General features: G+C 51.8%; 1 protein-coding gene across 1 annotated transcript; it reads left to right on the top strand.

The window, feature by feature from the left end:
* The first annotated feature begins 5,873 nt into the window (after positions 1–5,873).
* Positions 5,874–26,214, top strand: AMZ1 (archaelysin family metallopeptidase 1). Its single transcript, XM_015418681.1, has 7 exons — positions 5,874–5,945; positions 12,276–12,617; positions 15,832–15,999; positions 18,300–18,428; positions 22,464–22,630; positions 24,284–24,460; positions 25,642–26,214. The coding sequence occupies exons 2-7, from the start codon at positions 12,314–12,316 to the stop codon at positions 26,212–26,214; spliced, it is 1,518 nt and encodes a 505-aa protein (XP_015274167.1). The 5' UTR covers positions 5,874–5,945; positions 12,276–12,313.
* Positions 26,215–26,442: the final 228 nt, after the last annotated feature.

The following is a 26,442-nucleotide window of genomic DNA, read 5'->3' on the forward strand; positions in this document are numbered from 1 at the left end:
CCATATGCTTATCTAATTCCCTCTCATAAGAACGTAAGAGAGAAGCCAATGTTGGATCAGGCCAAAGGCCCATCCAGTCCAACACTCTGTCACATGGTGGCCCAAAACACCAGGTGCCATCAGGAGGTCCAGCAGTGGGGCCAGGACACTAGAAGCCCTCCCACTGTTGCCCACCCCAAGCACCAAGAAGACAGAGCATCCCTTGCCCCAGACTGAGAGTTCCTATCTATACCTTGTGGCTAATAGCCACTGATGGACCTCTGCTCCATATGCTTATCTAATTCCCTCTCATAAGAACGTAAGAGAGAAGCCAATGTTGGATCAGGCCAATGGCCCATCCAGTCCAACACTCTGTCACATGGTGGCCCAAAACACCAGGTGCCCTCAAGAGGTCCATCAGTGGGGCCAGGACACTAGACCTCCCACTGTTGCCCCTCCCAAGCATGAAGAATACAGAGCATCACTTGCCCCCAGGCCCATGGCCACAGTGGGCCATCTCGGGGCCACGTCCCCTTAATTAACCGCCACGCCCCACAAAACACACTCTCCAAAATTATAATACTTTTAAAAATCTCAATTTAGCCACGGCGCGCCGCGTTATTCTTCTTATATCTCTCTCTCTCTCTCGTCCCCCACGCTCTCCTGCCCACAGGATTTCCCAATGCCCCATCACCCAAAATTTTCTGGCTACACCCCTGCTTGCCCCAGACCAAGAGTTCCTACCAGTACCTTGCGGCTAAGAGCCGTTGACGGACCTCTGCTCCGCGTGTTTATCCAATTCCCTCTCGAAGCCGTCCGTGCTTGTAGCCGCCACCACCTCCTCCATGTGTGAATCACTCCTTGGGTGAAGAAGTCCTTCCTTTTATCCATTCTAACGCGACCGCTCAGCAATTTCACGGAGTGCCCACGAGCTCTTGTCTTGTGAGAAAGGGAGAAAAGGACTTCTTTCTCTACCTACCCTGTCCCGTGCGTAATCTTGCAAACCTCGATCATGTCACCCCCTTGGGTAGTGCCTTCTCATGTTCTTGGAAGCCGGAGATCGTTCCGCCACATCACTGGCCGCACAGCAAACCGCTGACCAGCACGGCCTCCTCTTAGATCCGTCTGTGTTGTGATATGACATGTGAACTGTCACATTCTACAGATGAAATGGTCCGTCGTGTTCGACCTTTAGAATAGGTCCTCGGGTAGATGCTGCGAGGTTCTCTGGCCCTTTGCTAATATCCTCTTCTCTTTTTTTTGCTGTCAAGTGGCCGCCAACGTACGGCGACCGTGTAGGGTTTTCAAGGCAAGAGGCATTCTGAGGTGGTTTGCCATTGCCTTCCTCTGCGTAGCGGCCCTGGGCTTCCTTGGTGGCCTCCCATCCAAATACTGGGCTGACCTTGCTTAGCTTCTGAGATCTGATGCGATCCGGCTAGCCCGGGCTGTCCAGCTGCGGGCATACCCTCTTTTAGCACCTTTTAAAAAGAACATTTTAAAAGGCAATTAGGTTCCCCTTGCTCGAAAGCCAGCCGAATCCGACTCTAGGGAATGCGGTGCTCATCTCCGTTTCCAAGCCGAAGAGTCAGCGCTGTCTGAAGATGTTTCTGTGGTCATGTTCCCGGCATGACTCAACACCAATGTGCATGGAATGCTGTTACCTTCCCACCGAAGTGGTACCTATTTATCTACTTGCAATGTCTTGCTTTCGAACTGCTAGGTTGGCAGGAGCTGGGGCCAGAGACGGGAGCTCACTCCGTCATGCGGCACACTCGGGTCTCGAACTGCTGAACTACCGACCTTCCACAGCCTGCAGTTCAGCGTCTTGACCACTTGAGCCACCGCAGCTCCTACACTGAGAAAGCGAGGGTCCAAAAGAGGTATCAGCACCATGGACAGCTCACTGGGGGCCCCCACACGGCACTAGGGTCTCGAACTGCTGAACTACTGACCTTCCGGTGGGGCCAGAACCCCAGGAGCTCTCCCTCTGTTGTCCCCCAAGCACCAAAAATACAGAGCATCTTTGCCCCAGACATAAGAGCATAAGAGAAGCCATGCTGGATCAGGCCAATGGCCTACCCAGTCCAACACTCTGTCTCAGAGTGGCCCAAACCCAGGTGCCATCAGGAGGTCCACCAGTGGGGCCAGAAACTCTGTTGCCCCCCAAGCAATTGCCCCCCCCCAGCACCAAGAATGCAGAACATCACTGCCCCATAAATCCACTGTGACTTGACAGCACTTTACATAACACACGCACACAAGGAATTTCCTCAATGACTTGCCTTCTGCCCTATGTTTTAATTGCTGGCTTTTATACTTTTAACTGATTTTATTATGTGTTTCATAATGTTCTGCATTTAAGTGGTGGCCCTGCTTGGGCAGAAAGGTGAGATATACATTTTGCAAATAAATGCTGCTTACCCTTCAGTCCTTGCATAGGGTTGCCAGCTCAGGCTTGGGAACTATCTGGCAATTTGGAGATGGTTCCTGGGATGGGCAGAGTTTGGGAAGAGAAGGGAACTTGGCAGGGATGTGATGCCATAGCTTGCCCTTTGAAGCAGCCCTTTCCTCCAGGGAAACTGATCTGTGGAATGTGGAGATCAGTTGTAATTCCAGGAAAACTCAAGGGACTGACCTGTAGGTTGGCAATCTTAGGTTCCCACTGAAAATTAATTGCTAGCTAATAGCTCTCTTTGGGGGGGGGCGAAGGGGAATTTTTTATTTATTTTTTTTGCATTTTCTACACACTACAATCCCCCCCCCAAGCACCAAGGATACAGAGCAACACTGCCCTAGACAGAGTGTTCCATCAATACCTTGTGGCTAAGAACCACTGATGGACCCCTGCTCCACGTGTTTATCCAACCCCCCCTGAACCTGTCTATGTTTGTAGCCGTCACCACTTCCTGCGGCAGTGAATCCCACGTGTTAATTACTCTTTGGATGAAGAAATGCTTCCTTTTTTTATCTGTTAGCTGGTCTCCAAAGGCAATCGTAGAAGTATCTGTAAAAGGGAAGCAAGCCGGATGATGTACATCTGCAGATGTCTCGCCCTGAGAAATGAGATATCGTCTGAGCGGTGTTTACTGCATAGGAGTGATTCATCCCGCACCATCCCTCGAAGGCAATAAAAGCATATAACCAATTCTACCTGTCAGAGTAGATGGGTGGCAGTGTTAGTCTGACTGTAGGAGCAGAAAAGCGCAATAGCCCAGGAGCACCTTCGAGACTAACAAAGTTAGTGGCCGGGGATGAGTTTTCGTGAGTCACGGCTCACTTCCTCAGATACAGGGAACGCTCACGAACGCTCCTCCCCTGCCACAAATTTTGTTAGTCTCAAAGGTGCACCTGGACTCTTGCTCTTCTCTACTGTCCGAGGTAGAATTGACTCACCTGCTGTCATGCCTGTATCCTGAGGGCGGCCACTGATGTCCCATGCCAGTTTGGGGTAGTGGTTAAGAGCGCGGACTCTAATCTGGAAGAACTGGGTTTGATTCCCCACTCCTCCACGTGCAGCTGCTGGTGTGACCTTGGGTCAGTCACAAGTTCTCTCGGAGCTGTTCTCTCAAGGGCAGTTCTGGAGAGAAGAAGAGGAGGAGGAGGAGGAGGAGGAGGAGGAGGAGGAGGAGGAGATTGGATTTATCCCCCACCCTTCACTCAGACAGAAGAGATTGGATTTATACCCCGCCCTTCACTCGAAGTCTCAGAGCGGCTTACAAACTCCTTCCCCTTCCCCTCCCCACAACAGACACCCTGTGAGGTGGGTGGGGCTGAGAGGACTCTGACACAAACTGCTCTTTTTCAAGGACAGCTGTGCCAGAGCTTGTGACTGACCCAAGGTCACATCAGCAGGTGCAAGTGGAGGAGTGGGGGAATCTCAGCCCCGTCTACCTCACAGGGTGTCTGTTGTGGGGAGGGGGAGGGAGATTGTAAGCCGCTCTGAGACTCCTGTTAGTGAAGGGTGGGGTATAGATCCAGTCGCCTCCTCCTCCTCTGTGTGGTTAAGCAACTTTAACTTATTTCAAGAATAACCAAGGCCGAAGTCCTCACAACAATGTCTCCCTGCAGTCACTGTTTTGTAGCTTGACTGGAATTGGGGCAAGTGATGCTCTGTATTCTTGGTGCTTGGGGGGGGGCAACAGTGGGAGGGCGTCTAGTGTCCTGGCCCCACTGGTGGACCTCCTGATGGCCCCTGGTGTTTTTGGCCACTGTGTGACGGAGTGTTGGACTGGATGGGCTACTGGCCTGATCCGACACTGGCTTCTCCACCACCATCATTAAAGAGGCGCCCGACTCCACCACTTACAGTCTGTGCCAGTCGTGTATATATGATAAAGAACAAGGACTAATGGATAAAGTAACCGCTGCCACCATCCCTAATGTATTAGTTCAGTTCAGTTCGGTTTATTGCATATGGCCAATAGCTGTTACAAGTACGGTACAATACAAAAGAGTGATAAAAAGCAGAATAGGATCTGCATTAAAACACAGAGAATAAAAGTATATATGTCTGACATAAAACTGGGTAAAATAATACAAGATAAAAATTAGAACATACAGAATAAAAACAGGGTTTGGGGGTAAGGTTACTAAGGTAAAAGGTAAAGGTTCCCTTGCTCGAAAGCCAGTCGAATCCGACTCTAGGGTTGCGGTGCTCATCTCCGTTTCAAAGCCGAAGAGCCAGCGCTGTCCGACTAAACACCAAGGCGCACGGAACGCTATTCCCTTCCCACCGAAGTGGTACCTATTTATCTACTTGCAATTTCTTGCTTTTGAACTGCTAGGTTGGCAGGAGCTGGAACTAGAGACGGGAGCTCACTCTGTCATGCGGCAACTCAGGTCTCGAACTGCTGAACTACCGACCTTCCACAGCCTGCAGTTCAGCGTCTTAACCACTTGAGCCACCGCAGCTCCACAAAATTACTAAAAGGGACCTTAAATACCTTGACATGGCCCTGGCTATTTAGCTGCAGAGGATTCAGTCACCCTGATGCGGATTTTCTTTGCCGCTAGGGCAAAGAGCGCAACCTAGTAACAATACTCTGGCTCCACCTCTGAAAGTAAAGTTAAAACTGTTCCAGATGTGGAGCTAATGTATTAGTTTACAACCAGCTAGCACTTCATGTTTTGAATAGTTTTTAGATGGTTTTAGCTATGTCGTAACTGTTCTTATGTATTCTTGTAAGCCGCTCTGAGCCTGCTCCGGCAGGGAGGGGGGGGGTATAAATCAAATCAATCAATCAATCAATTATGTTCTTATCATAATAATGCCATAGAAGGAGAAGAATCTCAGCAGGATATAACGCCATCGAAACCTCCCTCCAAAACAGAGATTTTCTCCGGGTACTTATCACTGTAGCCAGGATATGAGTTGGAATTCCGGGAGACCTCCAGTTCCCACCTGGAGGTTGGTAACCCGAAGCCTCAAGCGGCTTTTCTGTTTCTAGATTCTGTTGACAGTCTCACTCCCTCAGTATGACAGAGGCCGGCCGGCCGGCCTCAGATTCGTTTTTAAAGTGCGTGGACTCTAATCTGGGAGAACCGGGTTTGATTCCCCGCTCCTCCACTTGCACCTGCTGATGTGACCTTGGGTTAGTCACAAGCTCTGGCACAACTGTCCTTGAAAAGGAGCAGTTTCTGTCAGAGCTCTCTCAGCCCCGCCTACCTCACAGGGTGTCTGTTGTGGGGAGGGGAAGGGAAAGGGGTTTGTAAGCCGCTCTGAGACTCCAACTCTTCTTCTTCTTCTTCTTCTTCTTCTAACAGCGTAGTCATTTAAATGCTCATTTGTTAATTGATTTTTTTTTTTAAATCAAAGACAGCAACGTCCGTTTTAAGAAGAGTCACAAAGACTGACCTGGGGACGGACGAGAGGCCGGTCCACGATGCCACCAGCACACGCCAGTCGGCTCTGAGCACAGCGAGCGTGCGGAACCGGTCGGCTTTGAGCTTCCTACGAGCAGAACACGGTGAGTGCGCTCTGACAGCGTTCCGTTTGTGTAGCGCCTTTTTACATCTCAATTCAATTCCATCTTATTTATTTAGCTCGCATGACCCATGGTCTCAAGCACACCCGCAGAATACAACAAACATGTAAAATACCAATGTAAGGGTTTAAAACTGTTAACATTTTTTGACATCTCATCCCGTAACAGCAGTGCGTAACTAAGGTTGCCGAGTGCGACCCGGAGAGCATCGATATACTTCTAAATCCCCAAGTGGTTCCAGGAGCTGAGATAGCCGTGGGAACTCCCTCCTGTGCATTCGCCTGTCTTGTTCCATGCATCACAGCAGCTGGGGGGGGGGGGGGAAGTAGATGAAAAGGGCAGGAGAGGCTAGGGCTGCCTTGCGTCTTACGGTACTGGAGAATGTACCGCAGTTGCGCAAAGAATGCTTTAAACGTCACACTGGGCTGCGCATCACTCAGGACGTGAAGAAGAAGAGAAGAAAGAAAAGAGATTGGATTTATACCCTGCCCTTCACTACCCAAAGGAGACTCAGAGCGGCTTACAAACTCCTTTCCCTTCCCCTCCCCACAACAGACACCCTGTGAGCAGTGTTCCCTCTAAGCTGAGTTAGTGTGAGCCAGCTCACAGTTTTCTAGCCTCCAGCTCACACGTTTTTGTCTAAGCTCAAGGAGGAGGGCTCCAGAGCAAACTCATTCGGCGGTAGCTGAATCGCTCGCTCACAACTTGAATGCCAGGAGCTCGCAGAGTGGAATTTTTGCTCACAAGACTCCACGGCTTAGAGGGAGCATTGCCTGTGAGGGAGGTAGGAGTCCACACTCCTAACAGCTACACCGAACCCAATTGGATTGGTCGTCACGTTTCTTCATCTGACTTGACTACCAGGGAGGAATGAAGTTAATAAACGATAATAAGACGGTACATGACAAACAGGCACCTGAAAGAAGAAGAGATTGGATTTATACTCTGCCCTTCCCTCAGAGTCTCAGAGTGGTTTACAATCTCCTTTCCCCTCCCCTCCCCACAACAGACACCCTGTGAGGTCGGTGGGGCCGAGAGAGCTCTGAGAGAACTGCCCCTGAGAGAACAGCTCTGAAAGAACTTGTGACTGGCCCAAGGTCACCCCAGCAGCTGCATGTGTAGGAGTGAGGAATCGAACCCGGCTCTCCCAGATTAGAGTCCGTGCTCTTAACCACTACACCAAGCTGGCTCCTAGGTAGCTTTATGCACACCCAGCATCTTGTTTAGCGCCAGGGAAAGGCTCACAATCCCTTTGCAGTACTTTTTCTTTCCAACCCGAGGATTATAGCAAAACCCGTCCAGGCCTGGCCAGGCCCCCCCCCCCCAACAAAGGCTCCTGTGTTTTTGGATGGCAGCTTGACCCCAAAAACTCACGAGGTGGCACGGAGATCGAGCAGCGCGAGAAGACCCGGCGTGATCGATTTCTGAAGGGGAGGCCGCTGGGGAAGGCTGAGCAGCCCAGCCAGAAAAAAAGATAACCGCCAACCCTAGGCACAGGGATTTCATGTTCCAAGCCGTGTTCCCTCTAAGCTGAGTGAATGTGAGCTAGCGCACGGATTTTTAGCCTCCGGCTCACACATTTTTGCCTTCGCTCAGGAAGGAGGGCTCCAGAGCAAACTGATTTACGCAGCAGCCAAATCGCTCGCTTCACAACCAATGTTCCCTCTAAGCTCTGGAGTCTTCTGAGCAAAAGTTCTACTTTGTGAGCTACCGGCATTAAAGTTGTGAGCAAGTGATTTGGCTACTGCATCAATTAGTTTGCTCTGGAGCAATGCTCCCTCTAAGTTGTGGAGTCTTATGAGCAAGAATTCTACTTCGTGAGCTACTGGCATTAAAGTTGTGAGCAAACAATTTGGCTACAGCACAAATTAGTTTGTTCTGGGGCCATCCTTCCTGAGTGAAGACCAAAATATGTGAGCCAGAAGCTAAAAAACTGTGAGCTAGCTCACACTAACTCAGCTTAGAGGGAACAGTGCTCTGGAGCCATCCTTCCTGAGCTATGACAAAACTGTGTGAGCCAGAGGCTAAAAAACTGTGAGCTAGCTCACACTAACTCAGCTTAGAGGGAACACTGTTCACAACTTTAGTGCCAGTCGCTCACAAAGTAGAATTTTTGCTCACAGGACTCCACAGCTTAGAGGGAGCATCGGTTCCGAGGCATCTCCCGCCGGACAACTCCCGTTTTCCAGTGGCCGGAGACTTCCTCGTATGCCGTCAGTCCCGGTTCTCCATGGAAAGCAATTTTTTCCCAACCCGCGTCAACAAAAATAAACCGAAAATATTGCTCTCCGCCACACCTCTCGACAGCGGCGACTGTGGCTGATCTCCGGGAGAGAGAGAGGGAGACGTTTTCCGGTGGAGGACATCCATCAGGCATTAGTTATGAGCGTCGGGGGCTTTTCCGTCAGGCCGATGACGGGCTGTTAATTTTCTCCCGTATTACTGCTCAGCGACTAATTTAAGCAATCCAATCTGTTTTAGTGAGCTCCGTCCATCAGTGAATGTCAGAGATGGCCGGATGTGGAAGAAAATAGGACAGAAACTGCACAAACAACCCAGGCAGATGCTCGAGGCATCGACAGTTCGGAGAATGTTAACGAAGCAGTGTACAGCTGGGGAGAGACGTTGCCCCAGAATCTCTCTTCGACAGGGTCGCAAGAGCAAGGGAGACGTAACTTTGGGATCGTGTTGATATCCTGCACCCTTGAAGCAGTTGTCCAACCCATGGGTCAGGATAGAATCCTAGAATCACACAGTCGGAAGGGGGCGTAGAGGCCATCTAGCCCAACCCCCTGCGCAGGGCAGGATCAGCCTAGAGCATCCCTGGCAAGTGCTCGTCCAGCCGCTGCTCGAAGACTGCCACCACCTCCCGAAGCAGCTGATTCCACTGTCGCACAACTCTGTCGAAAAAAATTTCCCCTAAAATCCAGCCGCTGCCTCCCCGCCCTTAATTTGAGAGCCAGTTTGGTGTCGTGGTTAAGTGTGCGGACTCTAATCCTGGAGAACCGGGTTTGATTCCCCACTCCTTCGCTTGCAGCTGCTGGATGACCTTGGGCAAGCCGTAGTTCTGTCAGAGCTGTTCTCTCAAGGACAGTTCTGGAAAGAGCTCTCTCAGCCCCGCCAACCTCACGGGGTGTCTGTTGTGGGGAGGGGAGGGGAAAGGAGATTGTGAGCCGCTCTGAGACTCCTTCGGGTAGTGAAGGGAGGGGTCTAAATCCAATCTCCTCCTCCTCCCCCTCCCCCTCCTCCTCCTTCTTCTCTCAGAGCTGTTCTCTCAAGGACAGTTCTGGAAAGAGCTCTCTCAGCCCCACCGACCTCACGGGGTGTCTGTGGTGGGGAGGGGAAGGGAAAGGAGTTTGTAAGCCGCTCTGAGACTCCAAGTGAGTGAAGGGCAAGGTATAAATCCAATCTCTTCTTCTTCTAATTTAAACCCATGATTGAGAGTCCTGTCCTCTGCTGCCAACAGGAACAGCTCCTCCGCCAAGTGACAGCCCTTCAAATACTTCGAGAGAGCAATCCTGTCCCCCCCCCTCAACCTCCTCTTCTCCAGACTGAAAATCCCCAAGTCCCTCTGCCTTTCCTTGTAGGGCTTGGTCTCCAGGCCCCCGATCACCCTCGTCACCCCTCTCTACACCCGCTGCATTCTGTCCACATCCTTTTTGAAGTGAGGCCTCCAGAACTGCACACAATACTCCCAGCTGCCAGCTCAATTGTCGGAATACAGGGGGAATGGAGAGCCAGTTTGGTGTAGTGGTTAGGTGCGCGGACTCTAATCCGGGAGAACTGGGTTTGATCCCCCCACTCCTCCACATGCAACTCGCAATGTGTTTTTTCAATATATTGTCGAAGGCTTTCATGGCCGGAGTACATTAGTTGTAGATCTTCCGGGCTGTATGGCCGTGGTCTTGGCATTATAGGACCTGACGTATCGCCAGCTTTCTGTGGTATACCTCTGAGGATGCCAGTCACGGCTGCTGGTGAAACGCCAGGTCCTACAATGCCAAGACCACGGCCATACAGCCCAGAAATTGTACAAGTAATGTTTTTTTAAAAACTTTCCAGATTTTTCTGCAAACCTGGGGAATACTGCAAGTCTACAGAACAATATGTTTAGTTTCGGGGTGGCCGAAATCCACATATTTAGGTATCCGCACATGGGGGGGCACACGCTCCTATAAGATATATAGACGTGAAAAGTGTTATCATACGGGCGAAACCTTTATGTACAGCGCTTTTGCGTGAAGACAAGATCGAAGCCGTCTACAGCCGCTGCCAAGCATAATCCTGCTTACGCTTATTGCTTGCAAGCCCTTTAGACGGCAGGCAAGAAAAAATGGAATTAGAGTAGCCAGGAAAAATTGCAAACGGCTGACAAGCTGCTGTCAAAATGAGACCTAGGAGGAGCGCGAGTTTTCTGGGACGTTTAAAGTGCTCAGAAAAGCAGCCGTCTGCAAAAAAACTTGCTAACGAACGTTTTCCCAAGCCGCCATGTGCACAGTCGGGCCCGTCTTTTATGGCACCGCGAAATGTCTGTTGCGGTTGCTCCCAAACGGGTCTGTCTGCGGGGATGGTGCCAGTGCAAAGCGGAGAGCGAGTGGCAGGGAGCTGAGCGGGCAAAGGGAATTATTCATGGGCCTTTGCCACTCAAGGGGGAAGTGCTTCACGCCACTGAATTACAAAGGGAATAATTGATGGCGAGATTGCCGGGAGCTGCGAAGAAGTAGGATTTCGGGATGCCTAGGACAACGATGCCTGTAAAGAACTAGATTGCGGGAGGGAACGTTTGGGGATATGTGACAAGACTGGCGCACGTCAAGACGGGGCTGATCAAGACAGTCGCTCTGCACTCGTAGGTTGGGAATAAGGCCACCCAGTGTTGGAGAAACGTTTCATAGCGTTGCATAGGCTTCGTGTCTGCTGCGGCTCAAGTGGTTAAGACGCTGAACTGCAGGCTGTGGAAGGTGGGTAGTTCGGCAGTTCGAGACCCGAGTGCGCCGCATGACGGAGTGAGCTCCCGTCTCTCGTTCCAGCTCCTGCCAACCTAGCCGTTCGAAAGCAAGAAACTGCAAGTAGATAAATAGGCACCACTTCAGTGGGAAGGGAACAGCGTTCCGTGCGCCTCGGTGTTTAGTCATGCCGGCCACATGACCACGGAAACGTCTTCGGACAGCGCTGGCTCTTCGGCTCTGAAACGGAGATGAGCACCGCGACCCTAGAGTCGGACTCGACAGGCTTTCGAGCAAGGGAAACCTTTGCCTTTACCTTTTTTATAGGCTTTGTGTCGGGCCCGTAGCTACAGCAGGGCATCTCTGCCTACGGGCCTGCTTTGTGTGTCCCTCGCCCCCTGATATTTTGCGTGGGGAGTAACATGCACAGCTGTGTCTGCCTGCCAGCTGCAGGTTGGGAAATTCCTGGAGATTCTGGGGGCGGAGCCTGGGGAGGGGGGAGCCTGGGGAGGGGAGGAGCCTCAGCAGGGTGCGGTGCCACAGAGTCCATCTTCCAAAACAGCTGTTTTCTCCAAGGGACCTGATCTCTCTAGCCTGGAGATCGGTCGGAATTCCAAGAGATCTCCAGCCGGCACCCAAAGGCTGGCAACCCGACATGTGACTATTTCTGCTTTCAACAAAGTTTGAGTCCAGTGGCACCTTTAAGACCAACACAGTCTAATTCTGGGTATAAGTGGGGGTCATTTCCTGCGGGAGCGCACAGGAGCGGAGCTCCGGCAGTAAGGAGCCCAGGGGGCAGGCACATGCAACAAGCACCACCCCCTGCTCCCAGCAGCCCTCAGTCAGAGCAAGAAGCAGCCAGGTAAGTTGCAGAGTCCCCCACCCTGTCGCCTACCTTCAGATACAAGCTCTCCCTCCTCCGCAAGGGCAGATCTGCGCTCCCCCCCCATAGCTAGCAATCCAAAACAGCCCAGTGGCACCTTTAAGACCAAGTTTTATCCAGGCACAAGCTCTCCCTCCTCTGTGAGGGCAGATCTGCACATTCCCCCCACCCCAATAGCTAGCAATCCAAAACAGTCCCGTGCAGCCTGAGCGGTGGGTGTCGCCTTCTGGACTGGATGGGCCTTTGGCCTGATCCAACATTGGCATCTCTTAAGTTCTTATGTTCAATCTCCTCCTCCTCCTCCTCTTCTTCGTTTTCTCCCCCCCCCAAAAAAAACCCCCATCCTCTGGCCCACATCTCTCGGAGCCGCTATACTCAACCACTATGGCGCTTCTAGATAGTCGCTAGAACCCTGTTCCAGATGTCCGTAAGCAAGCTTACCTGAGAGCGTAGACGTTGACCGCCATGTCCTCCTCCTCCTAGGAGACAGGCCCCCCCGGACGCCGGCTCCGTGGTCAGCGATGTTGCAGTGTAGACACGCCCAGGAGTTCAGCTTTGGGCCCCGAGCGCTGAAGGACGCGCTGATCTCCACCAACCCGGCCCTGCAGGAGCTCTACGCCAAGGCCTTCACCGCCGCCGAGAAGCTCTTCCTCTCGGAAGCCTACAACCCCCGCCGGACGCTCTGCGGCGGCCTGGTCATCCGGAGGGCCTTCGACTGGATCCTCAGCCACCCGGATGCGCCGGAGGACTTCGAGACCTTCTACTACTCCCTGCTGAGGAGGAAGCCCCGCTTCTACCGCAAGCACATATACCTGCAGCCCATAGGTAACCCTGCAAGACTACCGGAAGGGGGGGGGGAGAAAAGGATGGGGCGGATTTGGGAGCGGAGCCCGTGTTTTCTGTTTTCGTGGACCTTTATCCCGCCCTTCTCCTGCAGGCAGGGCTCAGAGCGGCTTACGACAATTAAAAACAGATAAAATGGTTAAGAGCAGGGCTTTTTTTTTTGCAGAAAAAGCCCAGCAGGAACTCATTAGCGTAATAGGCCACACCCAACAGCAGAAATTCATTAGACCCCTGACAGCACAGCTCATTAGCATATTAGGCCACACACCCCCATGTTTGCAGAAGTGTGGTCATCCAGACACACCTACCTTTTGCTTCTTATTCTGTTTACCTTGTTTGTTGTCAAAACCCAGGGCTTTTTTTTTGTAGCAGGACCTCCTTTGCATGTTAGGCCACACACCCCTAACATAGCCAGTCCTAATGAGTTCCTGTTGTTGGGTGTGGCCTATTATGCTAATGAGTTCCTGCTGGGTGTGGCCAACTCAGGAGCCAGCCGGAACTCCGTTCCTGTGTGTTCCAGCCCCAAAATAGCCCTGGTTAAGAGCCAGTTTGGTGTAGTGGTTAGGAGCGTGGGCTCCAATACGGGAGAACGGATCCCCCACTCCTCCACATGCAGCTGCTGGTGGGACCTTGGGCCAGTCACAAGCTATTTCAGAGCTGTTGTTGCCCAAGCAGTCCTCGAAAGAGCTCTCTCAGCCCCACCCACCTCACAGGCAGGGCTGCCTCTAAGTTAAGTTGGTGTGAGCTAGCTCAATGTTTTAGCCCCCGACTAACACATTTTTGTCTTAGCTCAGGAAGGATGGCTCCGGAGCAAACTAATTTATGTAAGGAGCCAAGTCGCTCGCTCACAGCTTTAATGCCAGGAGCTCACAAAGTAGGATTTTTGCTCACAAGCACTCTGCAGCTTAGAAGGAGTATGGCTCACAGGTTGTGTGCTGTGGGGAGGGGAAGGGAAAGGAGACTGTAAGCTGCTCTGAGATCCCTTTGGGTAGTGAAGGTGAAGGGCGAGGTATAAATCCAGTCTCCTCCTCCTCTACATGAGAGTAGATTCTGAGTTCAGTAAAGACTCCTTTGAGCTTTCTTCCACAACAGTTTGACAATGCAGTCTTAAGAAGAGTTACTCCGGTCTAAAGCCACTGAAATTAATGGGCTTTGAATGGAGTAACTCTGAATAGGACTACACTGTAACATGGCCAGGGATCCTAGAGGGGTTTTTTTTTGCCCTCTTTTGGACCTGGAGCAGAGGTCACTGGGGGTGTGGAGGGGGAGGTATTTGTGAATTTCCGGCATTGTGCAGGGGGTTGGACTAGATGACCCTGGAGCGCCTTTCCAACTCTATGGGTGCGTTCAGACGGGGCATTTTAGCCGCCCAAAAAAGAGGGGGGAAGCCAGTGTACAATGCAAGAAACAAAAAAGAACACCACTGGCAAAAAATAACGCACAAGCAAGTAAGCAAGTATATAATGATCAAATAAGTATAACACCAAGTATAATATAAATCAAATAAACATAACAAGTATGATATAAATCAATTGGCCAAAGTGCAATAATAGATCATAATAGAAACAAGTCACAGTCTTTCCATTTGTCTACTCCAGCATAGAAGCAATATCAAAGTTTAAATTGGAGTGCAAGTCACCAAATTTTCTGAGCCATAAAAAGCTGATGCGTTAATCCGGATGCCTGATGCCGCGTTTCGAATAATTCTTATTCAAGCATGGCTGTAATTGCTTCTATGCTGGAGTAGACACATGGAAAGACTGTGACTTGTTTCTATTATGATTTATTATTGCACTTTGGCCAATTGATTTATATCATACTTGTTATGTTTATTTGATTTATATTATACTTGCTGTTATGCTTATTTGATCATTATATACTTGCTTACTTGCTTGTGCGTTATTTTTTGCCAGTGGGGCATTTTAGCCGGCATAAACTGCTCCGGTTGGAACCAGAGCAGTTTGATCCGGAAGAAACGCGATCACACTTCCCTCCTGACTGCGCAGCACACCGCGATATGCCCGTCCACACTTCAGGCGCTCAGCACAGCGCATCGGCGGTTTTTATTTTTATTTTTACACAGTTTGCGCATGCGCATAGGCACGCTTCCTTATAATGAAGATCTTTGCACAGGCGCAGAACAACCCAACCCGGAAAGCATGCCTTGAAGCGAAGATGTTAAGTTTTTACTCTGAAACTGGCCTCCGTGAGGTCCCAGACTCGTCTAAAGCCTTACACTAGGCCCTTTTTTTGGTTTGTTTGTTTTACAAACGCTGGGGCGAAGCTTCGCCCAAGCGCACATCGAGGAGACTTTTTAAAAAATGGTGGCCAAAAAGCGGAAGCCTCGGGCTTCTGAACGGAAGTGGCTAGACACCAGCGGAGAGCGATCAGACGGGGATAATGCGGTTGGAACCGGTGTACTCAGGATACCACCACTTGGGGACCTAGTGGCAGAATACAACCGTTAAAGGCTGTTTGCAGGGCTCTTTTTGTAGAAAACGCCCAGCAGGAACGCATTAGCATAATAGGCCACACCCAACAGCAGGAACTCATTAGCATATTAGGCCACACCTCTGACAGCGCAACTCATTAGCATATTAGGCAATACCTCCATGTTACCAGAAGTGTGCTCATCCAGCCACACCCACCTTTTGCTTCTTATTCTGTTTACCTTGTTTGTTGTCAAAACCCAGGGCTTTTTTTGTAGCAGGAACTTCTTTGCATGTTAGACCACACACCCTAATGTAGCCAATCCTAATGAGTTTCTGCTGTGAGGTGTGGCCTATTATGCTAATGAGTTCCTGCTGGGCATGGGAAACTTGGGAGCCATCCGGAACTCCATTCCTGTGCGTTCCTGCCCAAAAATAACCCTGGCTGTTTGCAACGGTTAGGGACAGAAGGCAGTTGTTCGCCGTGTGATCGCCCGTAGGTATACCGATCCCAACTGGCATCTATACCGGCATAAATGCCCCTTCTGAACGCACCCTATGATTCTATGGCTACCCCCATGGACATTTCTTTTCCTTCAGAGCATTATCACTCGAAATGTGCCTATGACCAGCTTTCGTACAAACAACAAACCTGGGGGAATTCCACCCCCCTGCTCCTTTCTTATATTACTACATGGTGCATGCCTGTTTTCGTACTTTCATAAAAACCGGCCTGGAGTTACGGATCCGGATGCCTCTGCTTTTAGACCTGAGCGAAGGCCCCGCTGGGGTCTCCCTGCTGGACTCCCTCCGGAGCTGCGTGGAATCTTTCTTCCTGGGCCTCCGCGTCAAGTGCCTTCCTTCCGTCCCGGTATCCTCCATCCACTGCTGTTACCGCAACAACGAGGATTCGGATAGAGTCCAACTCCACACAGGTAAGGTGACCGAGTAGGGTTGTGGAATGCCAAGCGGGGCCGGTAGATCTCCCGGATTTGTGGCTGATGTCCGGGTGACAGAGATCTGGAGAAAATGGCTGCTTCTGAGGGTGGAGCCAATGGCATCATGTGCTTTCTAAGTCCCTCCCCAGGCTCTGCCCCCAAACCCCGAGGAATGTCCCAAGATGGAGGTGGTAGCGTTAGCAACAAGAGAGGCCTCTGGGACGATGGAGAGGACCTTCTTACCCAACCACACCTCCCTCTCCCCTTTAGAGAATATATGGAACAAGAGGTGGGACCCGTGATACTCGCGGGGTGTGTGTGAGAAAGTATTCCCCACAGCTCCTGGCCTGCAGAAGCGGCAGCATGTGAGCCCATATCCGCACGCAGGGGGCGCCTTGGAAATTAGATATATAGTTGTAATGTATCAAGTCCAGACAAGTCCAAACGTCGAGCTTCGCTCCAAGAGACAATGGACTATGCGGATCCTAGCCTGCTCCAATCAGGGAGCTAGGTTCCCGGCCAAGAGCCTATAGGACTCTCGGCCACTGTAAATAACCTATTGGGAAGTAGGGGTGTGTTTTGGGTGGCGGTTTCCCGGGGGATATAAGCTGGCCTGCGAGCCGGCCAAAGTCGTCTTGTTCCTGATCGTATAAAAGTACACTTTGCTGAAATCACTCTGTCTGTGTACTTTTCACTGGCGACGAGGATGGGATTCATCTCCCTCGGAACAGAGACCACGTTCCTTTTCAATAGTATAGATATCATCCCAGCAGGGGAGATAGGAGTGAGGCAGGAAAGATCCTGTTTCCGCGGAAGAGAGTTACACAACCAAGCATTAAAAACAAAGCCAGGTGGACGACGACTGTCATATTTTCCTTTCGGGATTCTGCTATTTCTGCTCTTTTGTTTTCAGGGTAAAAGCTACTCACCCGGACTGGAAAGGGTGTGTGCGGAACAGACCCTCGGTTAAACTGATGTTTTCCGTGTGGGCGCCGTTTGCTGTATTCATCCTGTCTTATCCCAGTGGCTTTGGGAAGCTTACAGCAATATTTACACTGGCGCACAGGATTAAACTCTAAAAACACAGCTACGGTATCGACCCATTGCAGACCGGAGCGGATGAGCTGTCTTTCAGTGAACTGATTAAAATTTGGGTTTTGCTCCAACCTCAATAATTAGGGATGCCAGTCTCCAGGTGGGACCTGGGGGATCCCCTGAAATTACAGCTCCTCTCCAGACTAAAGAGATGTCTGGAGAAAAGGGATGCTTTGGAGGGTGGACTCTATGGCATTGTACCCCACTGAGGTTCCTGTCCTCCCTGGGCTCCATCCCCCAAATCTTCAGGAGTTCCCCAACCTGGATCTGGCAACCTTATCAATAAGAGCAACTTTCCCAGGTACCGTTTGGTCCCGGCTACAACTTTGTTAGAACTGGCAGAGCTGAAGCAGCCGGAAATAAACGTGTGTGTTTGTAAAATGTCAGGCCCGCTGATTAGAACCGGTTCGCTGCAACGGCTCAGTTACACGAGCTGCCTATCGATCGATCTGTTCGCGGTTTGCAACCCTGGATGTCTCTGCCAAACAGCAAGAAAACCCTCCCAGGAATAAAAGGGCCCGGGCAGATGCTTCCGTCCGAGCCAGCTCAGAAAGCCCGCCTGCTCCCGAAACTCAGCAGGAAAAAGGAGAATTCAAAAAAGAAAAGGACCTGAAGATAAAAATGGGAGGGGCAGGAGAATCGTAAAAAAAGGACAGACTTCTATTGGGACCGATCGTTAATCTCTTTTAACGAAGTATCCATTTTCACACGGCTGTCCTGTAATGTCGATCGCAGGTGTCCCCAACGTGACACCCGTGGGCGCCATGGGGCCCTCTGACACCTTTTTTGGTGCCCACCAAGTGTTTCTAGAATGTGGGTGTGGCCAAGTGGGACTTTGAACCCAGCAGGGCTTCCGATTGGCCAACTGACGATCCAATGGGCTACGCCGATTAAAATAATGTTTCGGTGGCAGCCGCCACCACAGTGTTCATTTTATTCTCTCTCACTCCTCTTTCCCAGTGTATTTTTTTTTTTAACTATCCCTCTACACCCCTGCGTTTGGGCTTCCTCTGCGTGCTCGGCTCCGCCTCCATTTTGGGGCCGTGCCCGCCACCCTCTGTCAGAATCCCAAAGGCGCCCACAGGCTCAAAATGTTTGGGGACCCCCCGGTCCGTTGTCGGTGTGAACGGGCCGTTTCCTTCTTCCCAAGCTCTCTTCCAAATGCCGAGGTCTCAGCGTGCTCTTCCGCTTCCCCCTCCCAGATGGGATCCTGACCTTTCTGAAGAACAACAAGCCGATGGACGCCCTCTGCGTGCTGGGACTCACCCTCGCCGACCTCTACCCCTGTGAGACGTGGAGCTTCACTTTTGGGAAGTTCCTGCCAGGCCAAGGTACAGTTTGCCTTCTGCCCTCTTCCTGAGGCAGAGAGGAAAAATAAATGAATTTTGCTCAAACGGTAGTAATCACAGAACCGCTTGGGTTGCGAAGTGAGGGATTCTGGTGGCGGGCAGCATCATCAAGTTGGGGCTGACTTGCGGTGGTCTCAGGGGGTTTTCAAAGCAAGAGACGAACAGAGGTGGTTCGCTGCTGCCTTGGCCTCTGCGTGGCGACCCTCCACTTCCTCGGTGGTCTCCGATCCAAGGACTAACCCGGGCCGACCCTGCTTAGAGCTTCTTGGATGCAATGAGATCCATCCAGCCTGGGCCACCCAGTGAGGGACTGTCGATACCTCTTATTTCAGAGGCCTGGATTCAAAGACCTTGAGAGCCAGTTTGGTGTCGTGGTTAAGGGTGGCGGACTCTGATCTGGTGAACCGGGTTTGAGTCCCCACTCCTCCACATGAAGCCAGCTGGGGGACTTTGGGTTCGTCACAGCTCTCTCAGAGCTGTTCTCTCCAGAGCAGTTCTCTCAGAGCTCTCTCAGCCCCACCGACCTTACAGGGTGTCTGTTGTGGGGAGGGGAATGGGAAGGAGATTGTAAGCCGCTCTGAGACTCTGAGTGAACGGCGGGGTATAAATCCAACTCTCGTTCTTCTTCTTGGGTCAGTCACAGTTCTCTCAGAGCTGTTCTCTCAGGGGCAGTTCTCTCAGAGCTCTCTCAGCCCCACCTACCTCACAGGGTCGTCTGTTGTGGGGAGAGGAAGAGAAAGGAGCTGCTCTGAGCCTCTGAGTGAAAGGCAGGGTATAAATCCAACTCTCGTTCATCACCTTCTTCTTCTTGGGTCAGTCACAGTTCTCTCAGAGCTGTTCTCTCAGGGGCAGTTCTCTCAGAGCTCTCTCAGCCCCACCTACCTCACAGGGTGTCTGTTGTGGGGAGGGGAAGGGGAAGGAGCTTGTAAGCCGCTCCGAGATTACGAGGGAAGGGCGGGGTACAGACCCGCCTCCTCCATTATTTATAGCATTTTTACCCCCATCTCTCTCCAAAGATGAGACGGATTAAAAATCACAGTTCCCAATACCATCATTTCCACATACCAGGCCCGTTCTTGAACACTTGTATCCCCACACCCCAAACGGTCCAGTCACCTGTAGCGGTCCAACGTCATAGAACCCGCCACTCCGTCTACACAGTGGAGCTTTACGTATAACCTCCCAACAGACCCACGCCACACAGGCACATTTCCTGGCACGCTTCAGAAAGCTGTTCCAGCAGGAAAGAGCCATCACGGAAAATCCTCTGATACGAACAGATAGTTCTCTCTTGCTTGTGAGATAGGAATTTTTAAACATACTTTGCTCTGCTGAGTGGACCTGACATGCCCAGCACATGAGGACGTTCCTCGTCCCAAAACATCTGTTCACTGCCGGCTCTCTCTGTTGTTCAAATCATTCCCCAGATCCACCTTTCCCCCCTTCTCTTACGCAGAGTTCCCCAACATGGCGCCCGTGGGCACCACCTGCCCGTGACACCTTTCCTGGCGCCTGCCAAATGTTTTTAGAAGTGGGCAGGGCCCAGTGGGGCTTTTGCCCAGCCAGGCTCCTGACTGGACATTGGATATTTGATTGACTGTTTAGATTTTAGAAAGCATTGCTTTGGCAGCAGCTGCCACCACGGCACAAGGATCTTCACTGTGTGACTCAAGGTAAGCTACGGCAGCCCTTTTGGTGTGGTGGTTAAGAGCGCGGACTCTAATCTGGGAGAACCGGGCTTGATTCCCCACTCCTCCACACGCAGCTGCTGGCATGACCTTGGGTCAGTCACAAGAAGTTCTCTCAGACAGGGCATTTTTTGTAGAAAAAGCCCAGCAGGAACTCATTAGCATAACAGGCCACACCCAATAGCAGAAACACATTCGCATATTAGGCCACACCCTGACAGCACTGCTCGTTAGCATATTAGGCCACACCCCCGTGTTACCAGAAGTGTGGTCATCCAGCCACACCCACCTTTTGATTCTTATTCTGTTTTCCTTGTTTGTTGTCAAAACCCAGGGCCTTTTTTGTAGCAGGAACTCCTTTGCATGTTAGGCCACACACCCCTAATGTAGCCAATCCTAATGAGTTTCTGCTGTTGGGTGTGGCCTATTATGCTAATGAGTTCCTGCTGGGCGTGGCCAACTCAGGACCCAGACGGAATTCCGTTCCTGTGTGTTCCTGCCCAAAAATAGCCCTGTTCTCAGAGCTGTTCTCTCAGGAGCAGTCCTCGAAAGAGCTCTCTCAGTCCCACCTGCTTCACGGGGTGTCTTTTGTGGCCGCGCCCACCACATCGTGCCAAAATTCCAAAGGGGCCTACAGACTCAAAAAGGTTGGGGAGGGACTTACGGAACACAATTCAGGGTACTTGATTTGTGACGAACACCGGCTCTCCATTTCATAGGATTGCAAGTGCCCAGGTGAATCCAAGTTTCTATATTAACCACACACTGGGAGTCTGTGCCTGGATTAAACTATGGGTTAGAATCCTGGCCCGTGAGGAGCAAACGTTAAAGTTGTGAGTGAGTGAGTGATGTCTGCTTTCCTATGTCATGGGGAGCTCAGAATCATTAATAGCGCACTGTGAGCAATGTTCCTTCTAAGGTGTGGAGTCTTGTGAGCAAAAATCCTACTTTGTGAGCTACTGGCATTAAAGTTGTGAGTGAGTGATTTGGCAACTGCATAAATCAGTTTGCTTTGGAGTTAAGACAAAAATTTGTGAGCTAGAGGCTAAAAAGCTGTGAGCTAGCTCACACTAACTCAGCTTAGAGGGAACACAGTCTGTGAGAGATGGGATGGGGCGGAGGCAGGCACGCACATGAGCTGAGCGGCGAGCTCTATGTGCACACCTTGATTTAATGCTTTTCAACGCAGCTTTAGTACCTGTGACTATGGAATGGCTCCTGTCGTCCCAGCCTGGACAACTCTATAAATAATATCATAAAAAATAAAACACAGTGAAATTTCCAGCACGCGAAGTGCAATACAGTTAGTACAGCAAGCGCTGAGCCAGCATCAGGAAACCACAAAGTATATTTAAAAAATAATCTTGCAAATTGGTGCTAAACGTGTTTCTCGTTGTTCTGTAGGGTTGGAATAGTTCTTGGCAACGTACGCAGCAAGTCCAGTCAAGGTCCACGTCTCTCTTGTTTAATGAGCTCACTTCTTAAAAATAGAATAATACTGGAAATCTCTGTGTATGTGTATGAAGAGCTGTGTTTCCTGTGCGAGAGGAAAGCCTTGGCATCTCTACAAAAGACACCCAGGCTAGCAGGATCTCGTCAGATCTCGGAAGCTAAGCAGGGTCGGCCTTGGCTAGTATTTGGAAGGGTGACCTCCAAGGAATACCAGAGCTGTGACGCCGAGGCAGGCAATGGCAAACCACCTTTGAAATGTTTCTTGCCTTAAAAACAAATCCAGCTCACCGCCTAGTGGTACATAATACTAAAAGAGCTAGAACTATTAACTGCCAGACAATCTTAGGCTCTCCTGGCTATTCAACACACAATGCCATATGATCATTATAATTACCACTATTTCCTACCACTTGTCTTTGGGGATGGGCTGTCGGTGGCTCAGTGGCAGACCGTCTGCTTGGCATGCAGAAGGTCCCGAAGTTCAATCCCCAGAATCTCCAGTTAGATGGATCAGGTAGGATGGGCCGTGGCTCAGTGGCAGAGCCTCTGCTTGGCATGCAGAAGGTCCCAGGTTCAATCCCCAGCATCTCCAGTTGAAAAGGACCAGGCTGTAGGTGATGTGAAAGACCTCCACCTGAGACCCTGGAGAGCTGTAAAGAGGGGCCATGGCTCAGTGGCAGAGCATCCGCTTGGCATGCAGAAAGTCCCAGGTTCAATCCCCACCATCTCCAGTTAAACAGGCAGTAGGTGACGTGAAAGACCTCTGCTCGGGACCCTGCAGAGCAGCTGCCAATCTGAGTAGATAATACTGACCTTGATGGACCAAAGTTCTGATCAGGCAGCCTCACGCGTTCCCGTGTCCTCCCTCTTTCCGCAGAAGTGGGCGTGTGCAGCTTTGCCAGGTTTTCCGGAGACTTCTCCCAGGTGGGCTGCACCCCGCTGAACCCCTCCCCCCGGACGCAAGAGGGGCACCGCGAAGCAGTGGAGCGGGCCACCGACCAGACGCTCTTGTTCAACATGCTGGAGATGCTTCAGTGCTGCAAGGTGAGAGGCGCCTGGACCACCGAGCCGGGACTGGGGAAGATGCGTTTCTCAAAGCCTCCTGCGCCAGCCGTGCCGATGGGACAGGTCCGCGTTTATACCGTCGGGCCTCGGCGACGACCTGAGCAGAGCCCTTCCGGGGTTGTGACGCTTTGGGTGATTATACAGGAGAACGGCTTGCTTGAATGAAAAACCCCATGCTGAAACGACAGCTGGTGTTTCTCTGGAGTGGACCTATGCACTCCAACGTGAAATACAACGGGCGTTAGGTAGTGAGCTACTGCTTGAATTCGGGGGGGGGGATTCTCAGAGCGCAAGACACACGGTGTAGTGGTTAATGTGTCAGACTGGGAGCTGGGAAACCGATGTCCATATCCCCACTCTGCCATGGAAGAAGAAGAGGAGACTAGATTTATACCCCGCCCTTCACGCGGAGTCTCAGAGCGGCTTACAATCTCCTTTCCCTCCCCCTCCCCACAACAGACACCCTGCGGGGTAGGTGGGGCCGAGAGAGCTCTCTCGAGGACTGCCCTTGAGAGAACAGCTCGGAGAGAACTTGTGACTGACCCAAGGTCACCCGGCTAGCAGCAGGCGGAGGAGTGGGGAATCAAATCCGCTTCTCCCAGATTAGAGTCCGCGCTCTTTAACCACTACACCAAACTGGGGAACGAAGGAAGAGAGTGAAACAAGGAGGAGAATTTGCTTGGGGTTGGGAAGGAGGGCCAGAGGAAAGCTCTGCTGGTTCTCAGGGTTTCCCCCCCCCTTCTCGTTTACAGGTCACATGCCACGAAATCTGCCACCTGATTGGCCTGGGCAACTGTCGCTGGCTGCAGTGCATCATGCAGGGGGCCCTGAGCTTAGACGAGGTGCTGCTGAGGCCGCTGGAGCCCTGCCCGATTTGCCTGCGGAAGCTGCAGTACGCGGTGGGCTTCAAGCTGATCGAGTTTCTCAAAGCCTCCTGCGCCAGCCGTGTCGATGGGACAGGTCCGCGCTTATACCGTCGGACCTCAGCGACGACCCGAGCAGAGCCCTTCCGGGGTTGTGATGCTTTGGGTGATTATACAGGAGAACGGCTTGCTTGAATTAAAAATCCTATGGTGTTTCTCTGGAGTGGACCTATGCACTCCAACGTGAAATACAACGGGCGTTAGGTAGTGAGCTACTGCTTGAATTTTTGGGGGGATTCTCAGAGCACAAGACACACGGTGTAGTGGTTAATGTGTCAGACTGGGAGCTGGGAAACCGATGTCCATATCCCCACTCTGCCATGGAAGAAGAAGAGGAGACTAGATTTATACCCCGCCCTTCACGCGGAGTCTCAGAGCGGCTTACAAACTCCTTTCCCTTCCCCTCCTCACAACAGACACCCTGTGGGGTAGGTGGGGCCGAGAGAGCTCTTTCGAGGACTGCCCTTGAGAGAACAGCTCGGAGAGAACTTGTGACTGACCCAAGGTCACCCGGCTAGCAGCAGGCGGAGGAGTGGGGAATCAAATCCGCTTCTCCCAGATTAGAGTCCGCGCTCTTTAACCACTACACCAAACTGGGGAACGAAGGGAGAGAGTGAAACAAGGAGGAGAATTTGCTTGGGGTTGGGAAGGAGGGCCAGAGGAAAGCTCTGCTGGTTCTCAGGGTTTCCCCCCCCCTTCTCGTTTACAGGTCACATGCCACGAAATCTGCCACCTGATTGGCCTGGGCAACTGTCGCTGGCTGCAGTGCATCATGCAGGGGGCCCTGAGCTTAGACGAGGTGCTGCTGAGGCCGCTGGAGCCCTGCCCGATTTGCCTGCGGAAGCTGCAGTACGCGGTGGGCTTCAAGCTGATCGAGCGCTACAGGGTAAGAGAATACTAGCGGTGTACGACACGTGTGCGCCCCCCTTTCTGTCAGGCGGGATCATTTAGATCGCCTCCTCTAACCAGATCAGCTTATTCGTCCCAAATGGGGCAGGGTGTCAGAAGTAGGGGGCAGGGGCTCTGCTGGGCAAAAATAAAAAATAAAAAAAATTCAGGCGACTCGAGCAAGTGAGCCAAGCTGCACGGTCCAGGGGAAGGAACTTCCCAGAGTCGTTTCCCAAGCTGACCTGGCATGATGTTTCTGCTTGACTCATAAAAATGCCCATCAGCCTGTAAACCCCTTTCCCCAGCAGATCTGTTTATACATAACCTGCTATGGCCAGACTGTGAGCCCACTAGGCACTGAGGTAGGAGAAGACTCACCTCTAACCCTTAGCTGAGAGTTGACAGGAGTTTTCAGTGCCAAGGAGCTGGCTCGGAATTGCACTTCCTGAGGAACCTTGGTGAGATGCCTGTTGGTTCCAAGTCCTTCCAAAGTCCTTTAAAGCCAGTTTAGTGTAGTTGTTAAGAGCAGCGGACTCTAATCTGGAGAAGCGAGTTTAATTCCCCACTCCTCCACATACAGCCAGCTGGGTGACCTTGGGTCAGTCACAGTTCTCTCAGAGCTGTTCTCTCACGGGCAGTCCTCTGAAAGAGCTCTCTCAGCCCCACCTACCTCACAGGGTGTCTGTTGTGGGGAGAGGAAGGGAAGGAGATTGTAAGCCACTCTGAGGGAAGGGCAATCTCTTCTTTTTATATAGCTTGGGACTGGGGCCTTTTCCCATACATTCTGGCCCAGGAAATAAGATCATAGGCAGAGCACCTCCTGCCCCACCAATTAAAGACGCTTGTTTGGTGGGTGTACAAGACAGAGCCTTTTCCGTGGTGGGCCCACAGTTATGGAACAACCTCCTCAGTGGGGCAGAGGAAGACAAGTTTTATTTTGGGACGCATTCTGACTTAGTTTTTATTAGCGGCAGTCTGATTTGGAGGTTTTAAATGGTGGCTTTTAACCACCAGGACGAGAAACCTGTGGTTGAACCAAAATAAAAAAGAGAATAAAATAGTTAAGATGCTTATTTCCCGCATTTCCGAGCCAGGGCCGAAGACACGCCCAACCTCGATGAATAGTGCGGCACTAAGAACTTGAGCCTCGATCTCATTCCTCCCCCCTTTTCGGTGCAGAAACTCTACGCCTGGACCCAAACCATCCTGGCAACCTGGCCCGGTCAAGCCGAGGCGGACCTATCGGTAACCGAGGACACTCTGCCCTACAGCGCGGACTCCGGGATGGGCTGCGAGAGCAACTCGGAGGCCGTGACGTCCCTCTCGGAGCCCCTGACCCCCGATACCTGCAGCCAGGCCGTGTCCACCCTGCAGGACCTGGACCTCGATGAGGAGTCGTGCGCTCTGACCGACGCGCCCAGCGAGGAGCAGCTGGGGGGCGCCCCGAAGCCCCTGGACATTATTAAGGAATACATTCTGTGGCTGGAGATGTGCATCGCCGCTCTCGAGAAAGACGTCTCCGAGGAGGAGCTCCTGCAAGTGGACCGGGCCGTGGACGCCCTGGCGCGGTGGGAGATGTTCACGGGACAGCTGCCGCCCGTCCGGAGAGACCTGCCTCTCCCCAGTGACAGTCCGGGACTGCGGAAGGTCCTCGGAGACAAATTCTCCTCCTTGAGGAGGAAACTGAGTTCCAGGAAAACGGCCAGGACGGAGTCGTCGTCGCCGCATCGCTGGAGATGGGAAGACAGCTAGCCCCTGGGAGACTCTCTGCCGGCGGGGAGGGAGTGGGTGCGTGTGTTCGGTGTGGGTTTCGTCGGTCGCACTTCCTGTTACGCAGCTCATCCTTCTCATGGCAAGTTCTCGTTCTCGTCGTTTTTCAGCGGAGGGAAAGGACCGAGGATCCCAACTGCAATAAAAGAGGTTTTGTTCTACCGCTGTCTCGTCCCGCCCGAGGCCCCATCCAAATGACAGTGGGGAAAT

Source organism: Gekko japonicus, unplaced genomic scaffold (genome assembly GCF_001447785.1).
Source record: "Gekko japonicus isolate JY-2015 unplaced genomic scaffold, Gekko_japonicus_V1.1 scaffold598, whole genome shotgun sequence".
NCBI classification, from domain to species: domain Eukaryota; kingdom Metazoa; phylum Chordata; class Lepidosauria; order Squamata; family Gekkonidae; genus Gekko; species Gekko japonicus.

Excerpts from the sequence above, each read along its gene's own strand:
- AMZ1 (XM_015418681.1), top strand. The coding sequence starts at position 12,314 with ATGTTGCAGTGTAGACACGCCCAGGAGTTCAGCTTTGGGCCCCGAGCG. Across the intron at positions 12,618-15,831 it reads CATATACCTGCAGCCCATAG|ACCTGAGCGAAGGCCCCGCT; the intron begins GTAACCCTGCAA and ends CTCTGCTTTTAG. Across the intron at positions 24,461-25,641 it reads AGCTGATCGAGCGCTACAGG|AAACTCTACGCCTGGACCCA; the intron begins GTAAGAGAATAC and ends TTTTCGGTGCAG.